The 16,480-nt window shown below is 40.5% G+C and overlaps 1 protein-coding gene across 2 annotated transcripts in view; it reads right to left on the reverse strand.

The window, feature by feature from the left end:
* Nucleotides 1-672: 672 nt before the first annotated feature.
* Nucleotides 673-16,480, reverse strand: part of NCK2 (NCK adaptor protein 2) — an 87,330-nt gene continuing 71,522 nt past the window's right edge. For both annotated transcript variants that reach the window (XM_065060156.1, XM_065060163.1), the window contains 2 exons: nt 11,965-12,686; nt 673-2,047 (listed from right to left, as the gene is read on the reverse strand). In XM_065060156.1, the coding sequence (XP_064916228.1) occupies nt 1,853-2,047; nt 11,965-12,686 (917 nt within the window). In that variant the 3' untranslated portion in view covers nt 673-1,852. The remainder of the gene's footprint in view (nt 2,048-11,964; nt 12,687-16,480) is intronic.

Here is a 16,480-nt window from a genome sequence, read left to right on the forward strand (position 1 = left end):
GTAGGTGCTCTTCAGGGTAATACATGACTATTCTGGATTGTTCTGAATCACTGCTTCCCTTCATTAAACTGGGCTAAGCAGAAGTGTGTCACCACCCAATTCTTAGTAATGCACATACAGAAAAATACAGTTGTTGATTCAAATACAGTTGTAAATTCAGATAACCTTACAGAAATAAGATTTCAGCAGTGGTGGGAAAATAATCTGTGTGTAGAACTTCAAAAATTGTACTTGCCTTTCGGGTCTGAGCAAGACTGCAACTCAGTGGCAGATGTACCTGTGCAGTCTCCTGGCAGTGGTAAGATTTACACCAAAGCAACTCAGCGACGGTGTCTGCTTTGCCTACACTGGAGTTCTGCTCAGAGAGAGTTGTACTACCATGGTGTGAAATACAGAATAGGTAAGGAACATGTTTTAATAGGAAAGAGCTACATGGAAACAGCTCCATCTTGCAGTTTTCATTAAAGCTGTCAACAGACTTATCACAGAAACAAGTGACATGGAGCTCATTAGACGCTGCCTCATATCCAGCTGTCCTCTGCAGTCATAGAAGTTTTCTTTTTAGGTCACATAAATTCCAAGATCAACTCTATCATACTGTTATCCACTCTATTTCACCTTGCTAAAGCAACACCAGGACTACCACCCAAGGATAAATCCAGTACTCCATCATCACATAATACCTTTTTTATTACAATATCCAAAAAAACTGAGTATGCAAGATTTTGAGATCTCAAGATCCCTTCTTCAATTTCAGGAATGTGCCACCTAAAGACTGTATATTTAAACTATAAAGGAGTTTAAATGTAAAGAAAAGAGAAAAATGCATTTTCTTCATAAACATTCTGTGTGTCTCTTCCTACCAACCACACCATCCTCTGTAAAACCCGAAGATTTCTTTCTGTAAAACAAATATATATATAGTGTTGGTAGCCCGCCCCGCCCCATCCCAAGATCAGTTTTTATTAATCTTTTGTATTAGTGTCAACAATCAGCTACAGATACATATTACTTTGAGAATTAAATACATAATCGTTTAATTCAAACAAGCAGAAGGTCAAGAGGAAAAAGCATTATGTGGATGGCACATTTGGTTGTAGATTACCAAAACATTCAGCTTTTACAATTCAATGATTCTTTCTCTAGTAATCAACTTTCAAATAAAATTTCTCTTTGTTGCAATTACAGACCAAAATACACTAGATAGTTTTCTACAATCTTACCATAGTAGTTTAAGAAGTACTATTACAAAATGCTTTTAATTAGTGTACTCTTTACAAAGAGTCAGAGAGGCAATGTAATAGCAGAGTACAGTGTAAAGAGTGCTTCTAGGAACTAGGAGGTTTTGTAATATACTACTCGGTAAGCGATATAGCTACAGAACTCACAGCCACGACTGTTACGTCTGTTCTCTCTCACTTAAGTAGCTGCAGCTTCAGTGCATTCAAACTGTGCCCGATGTCTCTGAAGGGAGAGTTCTGCCTGCGTGAGCAATCTGAGCAGATTAACACTGCTTTGAATTGAAAACGCCCCTCCTTGATCGGAGCTGACTATGTAAACGTACACAGGAGAGGGGAGTTAACTCAGCCGGGAAGGTGAGTGCTCGCCACGGCCACCCAAGGGAAACTCTCAACCTGAAGGGAGGTGGTCGGAGATTAACAGAACTGGAACACGAAAAAGAGGCAAACAAACAAACAAAAAAAAGGACAAACAGCAACCGACAGAGCAAACACTTTAGAAAGAGCCTATTCCTTAAGTCTGCTTCAGATATTGCTCTGCTCTATAAAAGTGAATTTAGGACCTAAGGCTTGTAAGTTATTGGAGGCCCAGGCGGCCAAGTCCATCTTCAACGTCACTGAAGTGCTTTCACAAGATATAGCTTTTCCCCGTGTTCACTGGTGAAGATGGGAGCCTTTTTGTAGTGTTCCACCAACTCATCCATAGTATTAAAGCGACGCTGCCCAATACAATAGACATTGTCCACGAGCTGCACCTTGAAATGTTTGTTCTTCCCCGACGCCTTTAGAGATACTGAGAAGTCGCTGGGCTGTTGAGAAGAATTAGAAAAGAAAAAGAATTACATAAAAGTGAACAAAATGAAGGTGTAATTTTGTGGTTTCAGGAACAAACTGCGTCATATAGTTGACAGTAATTTATGCTAGCCTTTGTTCCACAGCTCAGTGCTTTAGCTACTTAAGAAACCCAATAGTCTATTATTCAATAAATAATTGCCATCGTTATTAACGTGCACAGTTAAGTCAGTTAAGTGAAAGCTCCCCAGATGCACAGTCTGAAGTTGCCAATTACATGACTAAATTGCAAATATTATCTTAGTTACTCCATCTAGAAGCATGAGAATGTCAAGGAGAAGGGAAAAACTTTCATCATGTAAAGTTTCCTTGCTAAAGAGCCCTGGAGAAAGCAATTATGGCGATACTGCTTGGGTGAAATGCAGAAAATTTCCTGTATCACTTTTTTTTTTAGAGCCATGACCACTAGAGGGCTGTTCTTGCTTTGCGTTGCAAAAGACAAAAAAACACATTCACCTTTTATCTTCATTACCACATGTATGGGGAATAATTTCTACTATTGAGTATGTCTTTTTTGTAAAAAAAAAAAAAGGTATAGAATAAAAACACAGTAAAATCTCACCATCAAACAACTGCCTGCAAAAGGCAAGATTTAAGCACTAATTAAGTTATTCAGCACAGAACAATTTCACGTGATAAATCTCTTCATCTTGGCAACTGCCTGCTTTAATGAAGAGAGCCAAAAAGCCAGGATGAAACCACTCTGCTTTCTGCAAAACGTGCTGCCATAGGAGGGCAGAAAGGCCACAGAGACCCTCTTTTCTAGCTGAACACATCCATCTCCAGCCATCACCCCTGCCGCTGTCTGCAGGGACGGGAGTACGGGCTTTCCCCATGAGAGGTGGCTGGAGGCGGTGTTCCCAGCCAGCAGGAAAATGAAATAATAAACAATAGAAAGCACACACCAAAGTCTGTTAATGGAGATAAGTAACGCTTGATGAGACTCTGGAGGTCCTGCTGCAGGGTCTCTGCCCACCGAAGGCATGGCTTCACGCAGAAACCACTGAAGGCACGTGCCGATTTTTCTCCTGCAGTCCCTTCGTCCTCCCCCACACCACGCTGCTGCTTCAGGCAGGCCAGCGCTGCAAACCTGAACTCATCCGTGCTAAAAAAAACCATAAGGGACTCTCTGGTTCAAGGCATCACCTTACGAACAGCCCCGAGCGCAGCTGCAGCGCAGCAAAGGCCGGAGCAGGGGGGAGCGGGAGCCCACAGACGTTACTGCTGTCACCAGATTCAGTTTGTGAAACCACAGCTTCCGGAGTCCTCTGTGCTGCTTTTGGGGGTCAGGTACACGCTTGAGTGCGCAACCCAAGTAAGCTGAAGGACAGCATTTTTGCAAACACGCTCTTTTTTCCCTGAAATTATGTGGGTCTCTGCCCCACAAATCCCTCACATTGTCTATCCCCAAAATCTCATCTTTAATCTCCCCTTCACCTGTTGTAGTACCGACGCCTGCTCTGCCTGCCCTCCCTACTCCATCTGCCCTGCCCAGAGTAAAAAAAGCTCCTGCTGCACCTGTTAATCTGGCTCTGGCCCAACTCCCCAGGCTTGCACCTCAACTTTGGGCAGCAGCTCTTCCCCTCCCGCGCTGCTCCAGGCAGCAGCTAGCTCCCCACACCTCTGGATGAACCCTCTTCCATCTCAAGCCACTACATTCCAGATGCACAAGCACTGCTTCTTTAAAAGTTATTTTACATAACATCCATAGGAGAATGAATTCTTCCACCTCTAACCTGGTGCCACCAGGCCCTGGGCTGGGTCAGTGCAGGCTCCAGCAGGATGGCACCTTCAGGCATTGAGTTGTTCCAAATCCTCTGGCTCAAAATAGAATAATAGAATAATTTCTTGTTGGAAAAGACCTTTAAGATGATGGAGTCCAACCATTAACCTAGCACTGTCAAGTCCACCACTAAACCATGTGCCTAAGAACACGTCTCAAATACACGCAACACCCCCGCCCCGTGACTGCCAAGAGGAGAACACTGGGGAGGAGGAGGGGAGGAAGGGAAAGAAATGTCTAACAGCATATCTTTGGGGGTTGCAGCGCTCCACCCAAGATACATTTCGTGCCCTGTCATCTATCTCTAGCTCCAAGTTTGAAAACTGCTATTTTAAGCCAACTAGTTCTGATATTAAATCCCACCCTCAGGAGCACCACGAACAAGCTAGCGCAGAGTTCACACCAAGGATTGACCTGTGTTCAACACCTGCCCTATGGGGTTAATCTGGTTGTATCAACACCATGCAGTGCTTAAGATGTCAAGTACAGCATGGACAAACCCGCTGGCAACCATAACCACACAGGCCAAAGACCTGTTGTGGTGGACATTCCTGTGGCCCTAAGCAGCAGCCATTAAATGGTAACAAAGCTCTGCAGAAGCTCTGGGACAATGGGCTCATGGAGGAGAAACTTAAGGCACGGGCTGCGGGCAGCATGCTGATGGCTCTGCTCTAAACACAGGTCACCAGGCAGGTCCATAGGGCCAATGCAAGGAGAGCACTGAGGGGAGCACTTACAGACTAGCTGCTTAGGGTTCAAAAAACATGATCAAGTCGTGCTCACTAAGTTCTGCTGCTCCCAGGGGTGATGCCTACACCAAACAAAAACCAGCAACCAAAGGGCCATCCTTTAAAATAGAACTTACAAATGGGAAGTTCATAATCTGAACCAAACACTTTCTTGTTGTTGTTGTTTGAACAGGAAAAGATGTTACGACAAAGGTTTAAAAATATGTGAAATAATCACTTTTCGCTCAAAAAAATTCTCAATGTTTTCTGACAAAGCACAGGGTTTTTTTTTCAGCATCTCAAAATTATATCTGCTAAGAATCATTATCTTTAGACCAGAAAGGATGCACTAATGACACATAGAGAGGTGCTGGAATAGGTCTTAGATCTCTGATCTCCTGTCCTATGTCCCGGGCACTGGCCAGACTTAGATCTTTGTGAGGGGCTCTACACAATACATTAAATACTCTTCCTGCCATTTTAATTATAACTTTAATGAACGAACATTCTCCTGAACTATTGTCCACTCTTCCCAGCCCTAGAGCTGCTATTAATGCATAAATAGAAGACATTATTATCGCTTATATTCTCCAGAATATATGTTACAAAGTTTATTCTTTTTGTGATCTGATTTAATTAAAAAAAAAAAAAGTGGAAATGCTGATCTAACTCTTTTGAGAATCATCATCCGGTGCAAAGAGATGGAAGAGGTTGAACAGCTGTTGCAAAAATCCTGAAACCCTTTACTGGCCTCAGCGTAATAACTTCTACAGGACATAAGAACAAACAGCAAAATGAACTGGACTTGCATTTGTTTTTATTTTGGTTCTCTCCCACTCAAACATGCAGAATGGTTAAAAAGACTACTTTAAAAAAAGCCCTCTAGATAAATTACTGCTTTTAACATTATGACTTCAAAATATGCTGGTTCGATGCAGCTTGAATTGGTTCCCTGCTGTCCGCCTTGGATTTGCTCCAACTCTGTTTATTTTATTTACTGTTTAAGCTATTTTGTTTCAACTGTTGGCCAATTTCTCTCCCTTCTCCCTCTTAAATTAATTGCTACATTTGGATGTTTGCACACTAATTTTTCAAGGAATAAAAGCCTCATGTACACCAAATAACGATATCAGTAGTATGCCTTAATCCCTGAAATCTATAGAGGAGCTGATGATTCTTCAACAGAATTATAGAGCATAGTTTTGTGGCAGGGAACCTGTGAATATTTCTATATGGTTATAATTGGGAAGACCTAAACTTGAAGTTAAATCCATTCCTAAATAAGAAAATTGAAGATTAGCTGTAATGCATCTGCAGCTCTTCAGTCCAGGTGTAGTATTTCTTTGAAATGTTTCAGATTATTTTAACTCCTGTTTATGACTAAGATCCCCATATATTAGGTGATGCCTACAGCATGTGGAAGACAACAGGCAGGAAGATGTTCCTTTAATTTTAGATCTTTGGTCAGGAATTTCACTGTCTTTTCAAAAAGATGATGGAAAACTTTATCGTGAAAACAAGGTATAATGCAATCTAAGGGAAAAAAGTGAAACTGGGAAAGAAGGTTCCCTCTTTACAAACTCAATTTGAGAATGAAATGAGATAATTTTACCATAAATTGCAATGTTGGGAAAAATAACTCCCTCCGAAAGTCTTTTATTGATTCTGTAACTTCCTCAACCCTCACTTTCAACCCAGTTCCACCTGGCAATACCCTTCCTCCATGGAAGATACTCTCATTCTTCAGACTATTCTAGACTCTTGGAGCTCCCATCTGTGTGCCTGCCCCAGAGCCACCCAACTCCTTCCATTTCCATACGCAGGTTTTCCCTCACTCCTCCTCCTACTCAAGTCACCCATCCAAAAACACCCAAGTTGTAGCACAAAGGTCTAAAGTCAGGCTGGAAAGAACCATATGGGAGGGTTAAAAATTCCCTTTTCTACCCTTTCCATCTCATTTAGATATAAACAAATACCCTTCCTCTCTATGTAATGTTCACTATGTTCCAAAATCAACGTTACACAGGTCAGAAACATGAAACAGCTCCACTGATTTCAAATGCAGCTCTAATAAGATATCTATTCTTCCATGTAAAATAAACCACTAGAATATTTCCTTAAGACTGTTTTTAAATATAAACTTTCTTCTCCTCTCTGCTGTACTCATCAATCACAGCACATGAACATGACAAACGCTTCAGTTTTTGAACAGTTGCCACATTTCATTGCTTCTATCCAACACTTGCAGGATTAAAACCCCCAGGAAAATAAATCTGAGAGACTCTGAACACTATGGAATTAGCACCTCAGAAAGCTTCCAAGCTCTCAACCTGTGCTGCCTCCTTCTGCTATCACTACTGCTGGACAAAGACCACAGAAGCTAAATGCGATCTCAGTGGACCAACACAAACCCAGCCTCCCCTACAACTGTCACTATCATCTTAATGCATCTACAGTATTCGGTATCAACTTAACACAACACCCTGCAACCCCATTCATGGTCAGTTACTATAATTTGATAGTTGTTACTCTATTGGCAGAAGGTAGCCACTGCTTACTAGTGAATAATTGGCTCCTGGAATGGCCCAAAAATTGCATAACTCATTCCTGCTAACAAGCAGAACTGGTTTGAGAAAAATATCTTACTTGCTTCATGCAAAGACATCGTAGGGCTAGGAAGCAGTGGTGTTTGTCTAATCACCAGATTTGCACCCGCTTGCAGTGGAATGCAAGGGGACCGCCAGCCCTGCCAGAAGCTCCCTTTGAAGTCTGAGGGTGTCTGCAGTGGAGGAACTGCTCAGAAGCCAGAGCTGTGCTGGGGTTGTCCTCCCTCATCACCGGCCACAACCCACTGCTGCTTCCCGTTAGCCACTGCACTACCAAGCACGCTTGTTTCCCAGGGTGAATCTGAACAAAACCCCCTCTCATTTCCACATTTGCTTCTCTCCTCAGTGGAATCTTGGATCTTCAAAGCATGACGATCACCTACCCAACCCAGGGCAACGGTGTCAGCCAAGACATGTTTGTCTTGTGCTAGGTACTACACAAAAAGAACAAAAATCTGCTTGCTAAAGAGCTCTACAGAGACTGCACGGATTAAATCTGCATTATTTTTTCACAACTGCTACTGAAATGAGACAAAAAAATGCCAGTTTCTATCAACTGAGCAGCCTGCAACAGAAAGAACAAATAAAGTAGTATTTTTAACTAGGTATGTTCCACTTCAGTCTCTTTCTATCTCCAAAACTAAGGTGACATTACCTAGGGCAGAGTTGGCAAAAATATTATCAGTAAGTAACTGTGCCTGTTACATAAACTATGTGCTTAAATGGCTCAAAAATATGGTTCCAATGATAGTATTTCATAATTAATGAAGATAATCAGACTTCCAGCTACCTGACAGAGCTTGTCTCAGGATATTCTCCACCACAGCAGCATCCCTTAGATCTAAGTGTAACTGAGGAGAATACTTTTGGCTAAAGGACTCTAGCTGTAAGACAAACATCTGGTAAGCTAAATCTAGGAAAACACTGTAAAATCTTGCATCTACTAAAATTTGAAATGGAGAAACATGACAGTCTCACCAAGTGAATACAGAATAATACAAACCTTCAGCTATCCAAGAAGAGCTTTTCATAGCTCAATAACAAGAGCAAACTCAAAGAAATATAAGCAAAACTTTTACACAGATGACTTTCTGTAACTATGGTGATGCCAGGCTACAGAAAACCCTAAAACAGGTCACAAAATCAGGCACAGGATTAGCAGGATAACTACTAGTTTCACCTATGGGCCTTTCAAGCACCCACAGCTTTAATGGGTGGGGTTTGTAACACGATGTACTGGGAAGTGCTAGTCTGAGGGAACGATGAGCAAACCTGGTAACCAACAACTTTGCTTTGTTCAGTCTGGTCTCTCTGGTCAAGATCTTTCATTCCCATTGTACAGACGCTCCCGGGGACTTTTAGCCACAGCATGAACAGCCTCTGTAGTCACGCATGTGAAATATGGCAACTGTCAAGAATTTAAGAGCTATTTCTAAAAATCTTTCTTTGTTCCCTACATAATAAGCTTGAAATAGATCTTTTGTGATCTTTTTCTCAATGCTATCAAGTATGCCAGTTCGTATATTATATAATTTCTTGCGCTTCAGGACAAAAAATTAAAACAAACCAGCAATCCCCAGTGCTTTTAGAATTCACAGACATACACAAATTATATAATGGTTTGATATACAAAGATTAGGGCAGACAAAACTTTGAGATGTAGTAGAAGATGTCTTTAAATCTAATAAAAACTAAACCACTCAAGTAGTACCAGGACAAAGGAGACATTTACACGCCAAACTACAGCCTTTCTCATTGCTCACCCCCCCTCCCCACATACAGGATCAGCAAGACTAGATCAAGATGAGAAAAAGAAAAAAAACCATAAGTTCCCCAATTCAGCATACTCTTTATTTTTTGTGCATACGTAAAAAACTTAGTGTAATATGAATTGAGCAAATTTTCTAGGATTCCAGTAAGTGTTAGATACTGGAAACAACTTGAAGATCACATTCTAAATGATTTTTTTTTGTGGTCCAGAAGCAACAATTCCCCCAGCAACAATGTGGGCAGCAAATTTGAAACTGCTTTGAATATAAGTGTGTTTAGTGTTATGATGTCATATTAAATTAAAAGGTTACTGTGTACTTTAAAGGAAATTTGTTTACTCAAGAGGTAGACAATTAGGAGCAAATAAACGAGCCACAGCACGGTGGTCACTGTGACATGGCGGGTACTGAGAAATGTCTGCCCATTTTTGTATTTTAAGCAAACTATTGATTTTCAAACCGCCATTCTGGCACTTTCCCAAAAGACAGAAGGAACTTAAGAGCTACTGTCTCAGGATAACCCAAAATGCAGCAACCAGACCTAAAAGTGAGCTTGGACACACCAAGGGTACAGCCCATCCCGTGCACCCACCCGCCTGCCCCGTCACACCGGGCGCTACCTTGACAAGACAACTGAACTACTGCAGTTTCAAGATTACCATAATCTTCTAGTGGCTTCCTACATTTTAGAAGACTGTGTGCCCCACCTCAGTCTTCTGTTCACTAAACAAACTTGATTCCTCTCAGCCTTTGTAAGTCAGTCATGTTTTCCAAATGTCTATTTTTCTTCCTGTTCTCCTCTTGTTTATTTTTATTTGATCTCTATTTTTCTGCTCTGGTTTATTTGCATTTGACTTCATTTCGTGATTACGGTTAACTAAGAGCAGAAATAGGAACTCAAAGACACAGCTTCAAAGAAAGGGTAGTCTGACAGCTATCAGATCTTCTGCAAAGCAAATTTATCATGGAAAGATGCCTGAAATTTAACTACACAATACTGTATCCAGAACCAAATATTCAGGACTATTACAGACGAATATTTTGTCACATATGTCACATATTTTGTTACATATCATGCAAAAATTTCAGGGAATAGCAAGTGTCCTAACTTCAATAATAATTATAAACTACTAATGCTTTCAAAAATTCAGAATGCAAAGTTTGATTTGAATTTATTAAATCCAACAGTATTAACAATTTCCTTGTCTTTCAACTGTTTTTCTGCTGTCACTACAAGACTCTGTTCATCTCCCTTGCCAAGAACCAACATGCCAGCCAATCCCAAGTTTTAGTAACATTATATTAAAAATGGAGGCTATGTTAATTCAGAAGTTGGATTCTGCTCATCTGGAAAGCTGACTTTTGGTTTATTAAAGAGCTGCCTTAGGCAAGTTTTATTCTAAAGAGATTTAGTACGGATTGCCTAACGAATCTGCCTCAATACTACCTCATATTTTAAGTATGTTCTAGGACCTCTTCTGAGTAGCTGAAATTCCAACTTAGGAAGAACAGAAATCAGCAAATGAAAATGTGAAACATGCTCCCAAAGTAAGTACTGGGAGCTAAAAAGATCTTTACTTCCACATTTGAGCTCAAGCTTAATTCTGTCCCTCACTTGAAGCAAATTCTCTGTTTTCCAGCATGCAGTCATACCAACACCTACTACTCACTAATTACTGAAATCATTTACACAAGGAATAATATATGGGAACAGTTTTCTCTCAATTTATAGACAATTATGATAAAGAATATCACATGTTCTAACCAGAAGTGATATATGAAATCAATACTGTCTTTAGAAGATATTAGTTAGAGTCAAGTAATCTTTTAGAAACCATATTATGGCTCAAACTATACACAGTCGACACTGCTTTAGTTTTTATGCACAACCTACATTGTAAAGCAGGACAGCCCAGAACAGAGGCACAGTGACACCTGATTCAAAAATGGCACAGAGACAGATGTCCACAGCTGTATAAGGTCTACTTATTTTAGTAGTACTGTATGCTCAAATTAGAAGACCAAGCTAATATATATATATTTTTGTTGTTGGGAAGCAAAAAAATACTTAGTTGGAGATATCTACTAATCAACAACATGTCTTCAAGGAATGGCCCTTCAGTTGAAACAATAAATGCAGAAAGCCTTAATCAAAAATTCAGATATTTTTTGTAGCTTTTGAAAGATGTATTAGGGAATTATTAAATTCTGTCACATTTTAAAAAATCACAGTCAAGGGATAATTAAATTTTGAGTGCTTTAACTATGAATTCTCTAGCCTCAGAATAAATTAAACGCCTTTCAGTGTAATTTTAAATCTGAACTATCAGAATTACAACGATCCCTAATCAGCATTGCTCATATCCCTCTGATGTCATCAAGGCTCAACTTACAAAGTGTATGAGCTGCTGACGTGACTCTCTGTTGTGTATCATAATCTTAAAAACTGGATACAATAACAACTTTACCTTACTGCAACCTATATAATGTAACTAGAGCAGAAATACATTAAAATGGGATTTTAACCAATGGTTTAGAGAACCTATCTTACTACTCAATTAAAGGCAGAACAAAACTGACCAATGCAAAGATACTATTTGAAATCAGCTTTAAAATCAAATTAATGACCACATTTGCAATTCAGAAGAAATACTTATCTTGTAGCACTGTAAATTTGAGGAGTATTGCATAGGAGCAACACATGTAAATTCAAATGGAAGCCTGAAACACTTAGCTGTTTGTCCACTAATTAAGAAACCCTGGATAACACAGTCCACAGCTGTTACATTTCTGTGCAAATGTCACTGCATTTCAGCAATAGACTGACTCTCACAAGCAGTCCGTGCATTGGTTGGTAATGCTGAAGCGTTGCTTGCTTCTTTAAGGGTGAGAAGCCCTTTACTACAGACAGAGAAGCTATTAACTGTCACGCTTGCTAACCCAAGCGTGGGGTGTATTACAAAGCCTGCAGGGCTAAATACCACTTACCGAAGATTCACTATCTCTAACAAGGAAGTCTCCTTCCACTCCCCTCTCGTTCAGGGCACATTCTGCCTGGTGCCGGGTAACATTCCCGTAATACCACTCTCTTCCAGCAAACCGTCCTGTCGAAGATGGTCCCGTGTAGCTTATCTGAGGCGGATGGGAAGTGTTAATGGTAGGACCATCGCTAACGATTACTACATAGTTTTTAGGAACAAGACCGATTTGCCCTCGGGAATTTTTACATTTCCACCACTCTGGGTCGTTTTCTGGCTTTTCAATGACTTCCATCGTTTCCCCTTTTTCAAAATTGAGCTCTTCTTCTGTGACGGAGCTGAAGGGATACAGTGTCTGAACAACGTGGAGTACTTTGGTGCCCTGGCCGTTACTCATGGAAGCGCCTTTCCTCAAGCTGAGGAAGCTGGGTGAATCTGCTGTGGCCTCCTCAACCTCCTCTACCACATAGTTCGAAGGAAACCAGCCAATCTGTCCATTGTAGCTCCCTCTCCACCAGCCGTCGCTGCACTTCTCCATGACAATCACTCGGGACCCTTTAACCAGGGACAGCTCATCTTCCCTCTCCGCAACGTAGGCGAATTTCACGTAGGCTGGAATGTTCAGATCGTAAATCCGGTCGGCGCTGCTGCCGTTGGACGGGTATTCGGCGTCCGTGCTGGGAGTAGGCGAGGCATCTCGCGCGCTCGTCTTTCTCTTGGTTTTTCCCAAACCTGTCAAAGAGAGAAGCGTAAAGCGGTCACTCGGAATGCTCGTCCCCAGACTGACAGCGCTGGATTTGGTGACACGGTCCCCTGTTAATTTAACAACACTACATAGCTAAGAAATAGCAACATCATTAAGAGATTAACAACCAGCTGATGCACCATTAGGTAAGGAGCAATTTGTGTTATAATGGCTCTTTTCCCTTCCCAGAAGTACAAGAGTTTTAACACACTTAAAAACAGTGTTTTCTTTGCTATGAGAGCAGCTAATCACTGGAACGGTTGCATAGCTTTCTGTTATGTCTCTTAAAAATCCAGCCAAATGATCACGCCTTTTAATTTCAGTGATGACTTTAATTTGGCTCAAGCAAAACATGAAAGAAATTCTACCAAAATAAACTAGCACAGCAATAAAATCTTAAGTTTCCCTGAAGATTACATTTTGCTCTCTTCATTCTTCAGTCAGTCCCCAGACAGCCACAGCTGTAACTCCTTCCAACTTCAAGCCCCTTCTGAAATCCACACCTCTTACATCTACGTTTCATCACGTATGCTAAGAGCGTAAACCTGACTGAGAAGAAGACCATTCGTTCTCCTACAATATGTAAATTCTGATGTACAGTCATGGCTTTAATTATAGCACAAAATAAAACGCAGAGAAGAAACATCATCATCATTATCATTAATTGCATAACTTTTTTAAAATTTCTTCATTAAAGGCATCATGCTAACGTCTGCTGATATATGAAAAACACTGCACAACACACTTGGTGTGTTTTTCAAAGTGCTGCAGCAAGGACTGCTTAAGCTTATATATAAACAGAAAGATAAAGTGAACAAATAGCCCTCTCTTGTGAAATTCACTTATAAAAGTTCTGAAGAGAAAACAAAAGATGAAGCCTTAATATTGCACAAACCAAGCAACACCCAAAATGTTGTGCAGGGGACAGAAAGTAAAAACCAATGCAGAAATAGGAGCTTTTCTACTTATCTCTATGCTCCTAGAGCCTCGCTGGCAGATGAGAGATTCACTCGAGACAAAGTGAGTACATGCTGATTATGGCAGATCGGATGGAAAAAAAAAATAAATAGGACTTTGCTTTTGTTTCTTCAAATAATCTGATAGAAGGAGACACATGCAATTTCATTTTTAACATTTCAGGACTATTTAATCTGGTCAGTCCACTGCTAAAAAGTGCATTCATTTTTTTAATATATATACGCACATGTGTGTACCTGCATATACAACTAATACCTTCAAAACTGTTTGTTCAGTGCAGAACTACGCGGTTTATTTTACTGGATGAGCTGTACAGCACAGACAAACAGTGCACGAGCGACCACGCAGAGATTTCTAACTAGAAGGGTTAAATACATGAATTAATACCGTCTCAAAGTCTCAGAAGATGGCAGAAAATTCCAATGATCCTAAAGTGTTTCCTGACCTTCCCCAGCAGCTCCTTGCTTCCTCCTGGAGCCTGTTACATCCGAATGTCATTCAAACGACATCATTTCAGTGGCTGCACTTTCAGGCAAAATGAGGGAGAGCAGCTTATTGTATTTGGGGAGACAATCGCAGGAAAAGAGCGTCCAAGCAAGCGCTAATCGGAAGCTGGCCAGGCTCTGACCTCTGCCAAGACTGGAAATTTTCATCAGTTTAGAGATAATTTTCAACCAAAAGATAAGGATGTATCAGAACTAAGGAGCACTGAAGTAGGGTGATATTAACAAACAGAACTTCAGGATGGTTCTGTTAGGAAAGCAGGGAAATTACTTGTTATAACTTCATGGAAAACAAGCAATTGTATTTCAAGAGACTGACTCTACATAAAGCCCTATACTGTGATTGAACCTTCCAGATTAAAAGCTCAGATTTTATGTGCCTAATAATGGAGATATGCAGCACTACTTCTGGGAATTACAGCAGAAGAACTAATAAAATAAAAAACCAAGAGATGATGGAGTACCTGGCCAGGTGAAAACTAGTTGAAAATCAGAGCACAGAGATAACTGTGAGATATGGGGACCTTCTGTGATAAAGGAATGCCACAAACTGAACTATTTAGAGAAAAAAATATTGACAAACGGGTGAAAGAAACATATTTCTTAAAAACTTCTGAAGTCTGATAAAGGCATCTAAACATTTAGCAAAAGGTTATCACCCAAGTACTTTCTTTCACCTGGAGTTTCATAAGTTGCGTTCTTTTCCCATGAACATTTCAACGCTGCGCCTGACATTCTAAATGCTCCTTTCTACCCTCCCCATTCAACACAAATGACAACATAAGAAAAAAAAAAAAGGCAGAAACTACGCTTTTTTTTTTCTTTATCAATAAATGCAGTTGGAGCTCTTAAGCTTAATATTTAATGTAACCAAACTTTTAAGGCTGATAGCAGGGTAACGATTAGCCTTTTGCAATAGCAACGATGTGCACCAATGATTGTGTTTCCATCTGGTTTGACCAAGGTAACTATGCAGAGAGCCATCTGCAGCCAAGCACTGCAAAGGGCATGCACGACATTAGCTAACACTCATTTTCTTGTGGGATTATAACATTCATAGCTGTGTCTATGACAGAAGAAGAAACAAGTTGTTCCATGAGCAGAATGAAGGAAATCTGTTCTTGTTTTTCTCCTTACACCTCCTGCCACCCCACTCCTCCTCTGCCTCCGCCATCTCCTGCAGGATCCGCAATAAGCCCCCTCATCATACAACTGCCTTCACACCCTCAGGTCCTTCTCACACCTTCAGCTCCCCACTGCAATCTCCAACCTGCGCTCAAAGTTTACTCCATCTCCCTGGGTGCTGCCCTCCCTACCTTTGCTGGGCTGAGCAAAGAGCTGGGATTGCTCTGGCTTCTCCTCCAGTGGGGGACACCAGCAATGACCCTCCAGGCACCAAGTTGGAGAAAACTAGTTGGTTTATCTTTGCCAGTCTGTCAAGTTTGTTTAAAATTGGCTGAGTTATCAAGGGTGGACAGATGGATGGACAATGACAGCTGACTGTGACAGCATGACTAGTGTAAGCTTCATTTCCTTAGGAAATAAGTCTAAAAATACAATTGAGTAAGATAGTTGGTCACAGCTAAGCAAGAATAAAGTTAGGATGATTATACATTTTGTATGCATCTATGACAAAAATCACAATTCCATTTAAAAAAAGTACAATCTTCGTGAGTCATCTCTGGAAGAGTAAACACTGCCACAACTTGCTACTAACAGAAACATTCATTTACTACTATGTGTAAGAGTATTCCTATTCTTATGTCCAAATAGAATGAAACCCATGCAAGGAAATAAATGGAAAATAAAACATTCAACCACTTTAGGAGTCACATTTGGAAGAGTCAAATACACTTGTGATTGCAGTCATAATTTGGGCATTTTTATTTGCTTTGTTTTAATGAAAACTTATCTATTAGTGAAATACAACTGTATTTTCCCATTCTGACTCATTGGTTAGAGTTCACCTGACGCCATAATCCTTTAATACAACTAGTCGTTGTAAGGTGAAACCTCAAGCAACAGATTAGTTTTCAATCAAGGGGAAATGTGTGGGAGCAAAAGCATTGCCAAGCAGCAGAAAGCCTGATCTATGTTATGGTGTCTCGTAGGAAATAACACTGCTCACAATCCACAGTTGACCCACACTAAACTAGTTTATTTTCATTCTTACAAACAGTTCACCAAGTGATGCAAGTAGGTTTAATTTTTAGGAGGATACATATGTTGCAAAGATATAAAGAAATGGTTAGCATCATTGCCAGAGAAGGGATTCACTGCACATCCTCCTTCCCTCTGCA

Source organism: Columba livia, chromosome 1 (genome assembly GCF_036013475.1).
Source record: "Columba livia isolate bColLiv1 breed racing homer chromosome 1, bColLiv1.pat.W.v2, whole genome shotgun sequence".
NCBI classification, from domain to species: Eukaryota; Metazoa; Chordata; class Aves; order Columbiformes; family Columbidae; genus Columba; species Columba livia.